The sequence below is a fragment of the Oryctolagus cuniculus genome, chromosome 6, assembly GCF_964237555.1.
Source record: "Oryctolagus cuniculus chromosome 6, mOryCun1.1, whole genome shotgun sequence".
NCBI lineage: Eukaryota > Metazoa > Chordata > Mammalia > Lagomorpha > Leporidae > Oryctolagus > Oryctolagus cuniculus.
Genome location: NC_091437.1, coordinates 150,058,494 through 150,064,862, shown reverse-complemented (window position 1 = coordinate 150,064,862; position 6,369 = coordinate 150,058,494). Strand labels below are relative to the sequence as shown.

General features: G+C 49.6%; 1 protein-coding gene across 6 annotated transcripts in view; it reads left to right on the top strand.

Moving 5' to 3' along the window:
• The first annotated feature begins 5,496 nt into the window (after positions 1–5,496).
• TMEM65 (transmembrane protein 65) overlaps positions 5,497–6,369 on the top strand; it is a 121,274-nt gene continuing 120,401 nt past the window's right edge. For 2 of the 6 annotated variants that reach the window (XM_070075477.1, XM_051844812.2), the window contains exon 1: positions 5,497–6,344. In XM_070075477.1, the coding sequence (XP_069931578.1) occupies positions 6,032–6,344 (313 nt within the window). In that variant the 5' untranslated portion in view covers positions 5,497–6,031. The remainder of the gene's footprint in view (positions 6,345–6,369) is intronic. The other 4 variants (XM_051844810.2, XM_051844811.2, XM_070075478.1 and 1 more) reach the window with 3 other exon arrangements.

Below are 6,369 nucleotides of genomic sequence, written 5' to 3'. Positions count from 1 at the left end.
GATAATATTTTGTGGTTTTCATTGTGCAGCAACAATCGATTCACACAGTCCTGGTGGGGCAGGGGCTTCCTGTAAGTCAGGCAGGGATCTGATGGGTGAGAAGTGAAATAAGGAAAGTGCAAAATGTGGGTAGATGAGATGATTAAAGGTGCCACTAGATAAAGCAATGATTTAAAAAATTTTATAGTGGACAGCAATAGGTGGGCACATAACATATCATAAATACTCCAGAGAGTATTTATAGGACGCAGCCTACCATGGACTGATGATTCAGCAGCAATTTTTTCACGGGGAAAGGACTGTGGTTATTATTGAGGCATGATGTTTGTCATCTTTAGAAGTAAAGAGCAGCTGGGCTGAAGCCAGGCCAAGTTTGCCTTCTGGGCCCTCCCCCTGCTTCCATTTCTGTAACTCTCTCCAGCTGCTAGCATTACCTCTTCAGCTTCCTCATATTTCCTCAAAATCTCCCCTGCACCACCCACATCTAGACCTGCCTTTTACTGTACTTGTCCACAGCTCCATGAACAGACCTCAAACTCCCCTCCCTCCCCATCTCTCCACTTATTCATATGTAGAGTATTCAGGTGTTCAGGGAAAGGAAGTACAGAGGGATCCAGTTAGTGCCCATACACGTAGCAAGTTGCAGGCATCTGGTAGGCATTTTTCAAATTAGGGTTAAAGACATAATCTTAGAGGTTTCAGAAGTTCTTGGGGATTTAGGTAATAATAGCTAATATCTATAAGTACTTGTTTCGAGTACTGTTTGAAATTCTTTATATGTACTAACTGATTTGTTCTCACTCTAACCCTATAATGTAGATGCCCTTCCACCATTTAACAGATGGGTAAACTGAGCAACATGTTTATTCCCATCAAATCTATGTCCCACAGGTCACAGTACAGTTAGGTTTATAGAAAAAAATAAGATGCTGAAGGTACATTATTATATGGCAGTTTTAATAGAATTTTAAAAAAGATTTATTTATTTATTTATTTGACAAAGATTCAGAGAGAGAAGGAGAGAGAGAGAAAAAAAATCTTCCACCGCTGGTTCACTCCCCAAATGGCTGCAATGGCTAGGGCTGGGCCAGGCTGAAGCCAGGAGCTTTTTCTGGGTCTCCCATGTGGGTGCAGGGCCCAAGGACTTGGGCCATCCTCCACTGCACTCCCTGGCCATAGCAGAGAGCTGGCCTGGAAGAGGGGCAACCGGGACAGACTCCAGTGCCCCGACTGGGACTAGAACCCGGTGTGCCTGCGCCGCAAGGCGGAGGATTAGCCTAGTGAGCCGAGGCGCCAGCCTATAGGCAGTTTTTTTTTTTTTTAATAATTTGAGTAAATTATATTTAATAAGATATTTATTTCTTAAAATCTCTTTAAGCAAAAAATCATTTGTTTACACAGACAAGAAATGTGCCATAAACATTTTAAATTTGAGAAATCATGTTTTTCTATGCCCAAAAGTTCATTACACACAACACTATGGGGCTATATAAGCACAATTGAACTTGGAATATTCTGAGCAGAGAAACTTATCAATTGAGTGGTTTTTCCAGTTTATAGATTATCAAATATAACATTATCTTTTTTTTTAACTTTTATTTAATGAATATAAATTTTGAAAGTACAGCTTATGGACTACAATGGCTCCCCCCCGCCCAATGACTTCCCTCCCACCCGCAACCCTCCCCTTTCCCGCTCTCTCTCCCCTTCCATTCATATCAAGATTCATTTTCAACTCTCTTTATATACAGAAGATCAGTTTAGTATACATTAAGTAAAGATTTCAACAGTTTGCACCCACATAGAAACACAAAGTGAAAAATACTGTTTGAGTACTAGTTACAGCATTAAATCACAATGTACAGCACATTAAGGACAGAGATCCTACATGAGGAGTTAGTGCACAGTGACTCCTGTTGTTGACTTTACAAATTGACACTCCTGTTTATGGCATCAGTAATCTCCCCCTAAAGGCAGTTTTAAAACATGTCCTCAAATTCTTTACCATTGTTCCCATTAAAATGGGAACGGGGTCCACATACCCTTCCCTTCAATGTGTGTTAGCCTTACTGGCTTGCTTCATAGACAGTAGAATATAGCAGAAGTGTTACTGAATGACTCCAAGGTTAGGTTAGAAAAGGCCACGATGGGTGGGTGTTTGGCACAGTGGTTAAGTTGTTGCTTGGAATGCTCACATCCCATGTGGTAATGTCTCCTCCACTTCTGATCCAGCTTCTTGCTGCTGTGTATCCTGGGAGGAAGTAGGGTTATGGCTCAAGTGGTTGGGTCACCAATGTGGGAGACCTGCATTGAGTTTTGGGCTTCCAGCTTTGGGTTGGCCTAGCCCTGGCTATTGTGGGTATCCTGGGGGAATGAATCAGTGAACAGGTCTCTCTTTTTTTATTATTGTTTTTATTTTTCCCCCAGAAACTTTTTATTTAAGGTTACAAAATTCATGCATTTCATAAATAAAACTTTAGGAACACAATGATTCTTCCCACCTTACCTGCTCTCCCACCCTCTCTGTTTCTCTATCTCCCTTCTTGTTTATTTTTTTATTTTTATTTTTATTTTTGACAGGCAGAGTGGACCGTGAGAGAGAGAGAGTCCCTTCTCTTAAAATATGAAATAAGGGCTGGGCATTGTGGCGTAGCAGGTTAAGCCTTACCTATGGCGCCGGTATCCCATATGGGCCCTGGTTCAAGATCCAAGTACTCCACTTCCTGCCCAGTTTCCTGCTGATAAGCCTGAGAAAGCAGCATAAGACGACCCAGGTGCTTGGGCCCCTGCAGCCACATGGGAGACTCAGAAGAGGGTCCAGCCTCCTGGCTTCAGCCTGGCCCAGCCCCAGCCATTGCAGCCATCTGGGGCGTGAACCAGTGGATCGAAGAGATCTCTCTCAGTCTCTCTCTCTCTTTCTCTACTTCTCCCCTTTCTCTACTTCTCCCCCTCTCTGTAACTCTGCTTTTCAAATAAATAAAGTATAAAGGTTAAAAAAAATACAAAAAGGAAAGAAATTTTAAAAAGAAGAGCACGAGCCTGATTTTTTTTTCAGAAACTCACTCTGGGGAAAGCCAGTTGCCAGGTGAGAAATTTGCCATGCTGGAGGGGCTGCATGAATATGCTGTGGTTCACGTCTGAGTTTTTGGCCAACCATGAGCCAGCATCCACACTCAGTCACATGGTGAGCCATCCTGGACATCCAGCCCCTTGAACCTTCAATGACAGCACTCACAGATGATACCCGACGGCCACTCCATAAGACTTCAAGAAAGAACTGCCCAAGCCAGCCTTTCCTGGATTTCTGAGCCACAAAATAAAACTGGGTACTGAAGCCATGACCTTTTGTTCAAACAGCAGTTATAGTAACCAGAATAATTTATCAATCAACCAACAAACAGAAAACAGAGAAGCAAGGGGGAAAGAGGGGTTAGATAAGCAAGCTTGGGATAGGCTGGAAGGTCCACAGTACCTAAACTCTGTTGTACTCAATGCTGCTGTGTCTTGTGATGGGACAAGGACATAAGCCTTGGCCATTCTAGCTCCTTGCCTAAAAGTAGATAAAATCAGATTTTACCCCTTACCCCTGCATTCTTCTAAGAGACTAGCTCAGTCCCATACCCTGTATTGTTCCCCACTCCACCTCCTGGATTCTTTTCCAGGTTTGAAACCCTAAGGGAAACTTGAAAAACCTGTATGGAGAAATTACCTTGAACCCCAGCTCTGGATCCTTAGCCCACCCTAAGATACAGAAGGCCCAGTCCTCTGGAGGATTGTGCCCTCTGCTGTGTGTTCAGTCTGTGTGCACACCAGCAGTTGGCCACCCACCTCTGGGAGTTCATTTTTCTTGAATGAATTCATCTGGCTGCGAGCTTGTATCTTGTCTCCTCTCTGTTCTGCACCCCCTTGTCCTTACACCTTGTCCAGTCTTCTCTGTGGAGTGTGGTTATTAGGACCAAAGCAGAAGTCAGTGAGGGGTGGGTTCCTATGGATTGAAGGAAGCTGGACCTGCTTCATTAATATCTGAAGCTCACTTTGTCTCTGTACACCTTTCTATCTAAAGCAGCACTCTTATTGTTTCATCCTTTTGCATCTGTGTTTAATATATGTATCCATTTATTTTATGTATAACACATTTCATTGTGACTTGCTTCTACTTTTCATTTCTCTTACTGTTTTATAACAGAATTGAACATTCTTAAATAGTACAACCAAGGCATTACATGTCGCAAGCCTCGGTGAGCAAGTCCTTATCAGATCAGTTGTGATGTGCTCCTGTGTGCTGGTATTCCCCAGAACCTGAGCATGAAGTAACTTGTAGAGGATTCCAGTATACACTGGCATCAAGGTGTTTCAAAGACAAGAAGAAATAGACTATTCTTGCAAAGAGTCTACATTTTCCACAGAGCATTCTTCATTGTCTTTACAACACAGAGGCATCGCCCTGAAATCTAAAGAAAACAAAATTTTTTTCCATGTTTCTTTAAGTCAGAGCAGTGGTTTTTAAGCGTTTGTATGTACCAATATTAATTCAAGGGCCCAGTTTCTGATTTCTGGGGGCCCCTGATTCTGCACATCTAATAAGCTCAGGGATACAGTTTCCGCAGCCAAGTTCGAACAGTAGCAGGTCTCAGTACCCGGGTTAAACATTGCACTTACATATTTATAGAGCATCTGCTCCACACAAGCCTCTGGGCTGGGTGCAGCAGCGGACAAGATAAGGATGTGGTTTAGATCTTGATTCTCCTTGATCAGATTTGCTAAGTAGATTTACTCCCTAAGACAGAGTGCCTAAGTCTGTCATTAGACAGGTTCGGATAAAGCAGAAATCGCCTCCCTTGGGAAACGGTAAGGGAACACTTCAGTCTTGGGACCGTGGAAATCGTGGAGAATCGCAGCTTTCCATTTTAGCAGACAGGACAATAAAAAATAATGAGAAGCACTCAGCCAGGAGAGGCCTGGGCTAGTCCTGCTGCGGCTCCAGCATCAGGGGTCTGCGGGCAAGAACAGGGCTGTCCTGGGTCTTGGGAAAGGGTAGCACCCACAGCCAGTGCCTCGGTGCCAGACCGGGCGCGGCGGCGCTGGGCGCTGACTTGGCAAAGGGCGCGGCGGGGCGCTTCCTTTCCCAGAGGGCCTGACCGAGGCGCTGCTCTCGCTTGGCACCGGGCCAGGAAGCCGAAGCGGGGGGACCTTTCAGAGCAAGCTCCAGATTTAGACATGGCGCTGGCTGCGCCCGCGGCAACTGCACCACCGTGCCCGACAAGGGGTCCACATCCCTTTTTCCCCGACGCCCACCGGCGGTTTTCAAGTGTGTGCACGCCTGCTCAAGGGCCGCACGTCTAACAACTTCACGTGCCGGAAGGGGCGCCGCCGCCGGTGCACGCTCCTTCCTCGGCCGGGAGCGCGGCCCGAGCCCGAGCACTGCGCCTGCGCGGCTCCGCCCGCTCCCCGCCCCCTGGCTTTCGCCCCGCCCTGTTACCCCTTGTACTGCCGCTAGGGGTAGCGGCGGCGGCGGCGGCGGCGGCTGCGGCTGCGGCCTGAGAGCGTGGCTGCTCTGAGGGCACAGGAGCCCGTGCGAGTGGGAACGAGGGAGGCAGAGGGTGGGAAAGCCGGCGGCAGAGGAGGGCGGCGCCGGAGGAGGGCGGCGCGTGGCTGACTCATCTCTCTGGAAGATCAGACTGACAGACACACACACTCGCCGAACCCGCCCGCCCGCGCCGCTCCTCCTCAGCCGGGAAGCGCCCGCCCGCACCACCCTCCCGCCCTTCCCGGGAGCTCTCCGGGCCCGACCGCCTCAGAGAAAGTTTTTCTCGTCGGAGGCGCCAGAACCGTCGCGGGCTTTTGGGAAGAGGGGGACGGAAGAGGCGGCGGCAGCGGCGCAGGCCCGCGGAGTGCATGTTGCCCGGCGCCTCGGCTGCCTGTCAGGAGGACCTCGGGGCGGGGTCGGGCTGAGCCCAGCTGCTTCCTCTCGGCTCAGCCGCGCCAGAAATCTCCCCGGACTGTCGCGGGGGTCCCCGCTCCTCAGCCCGCCATGTCCCGGCTGCTGCCGCTGCTGAGGGGCCGGACCGCGCGCAGCCTGAGGCCGGGCCCGGCCGCCGCCGCCGCCGCCGCCGCGCCCCGCCCGCCGTCCTGGTGCTGCTGCGGGCGGGGGCTGCTGGCGCTCGCGGCCCCCGGCGCCTCGCCCGGCGGCCCCCGGCAGCTGGGCACGCACCCCAAGAAGGAGCCCATGGAGGCGCTGAACACGGCGCAGGGCGCGCGCGACTTCATCTACAGCCTGCACTCCACCGAGAGGAGCTGCCTGCTCAAGGAGCTGCACCGCTTCGAGTCCATTGCCATCGCCCAAGGTAAGGGGGGCGGGCCGGGCGCGCT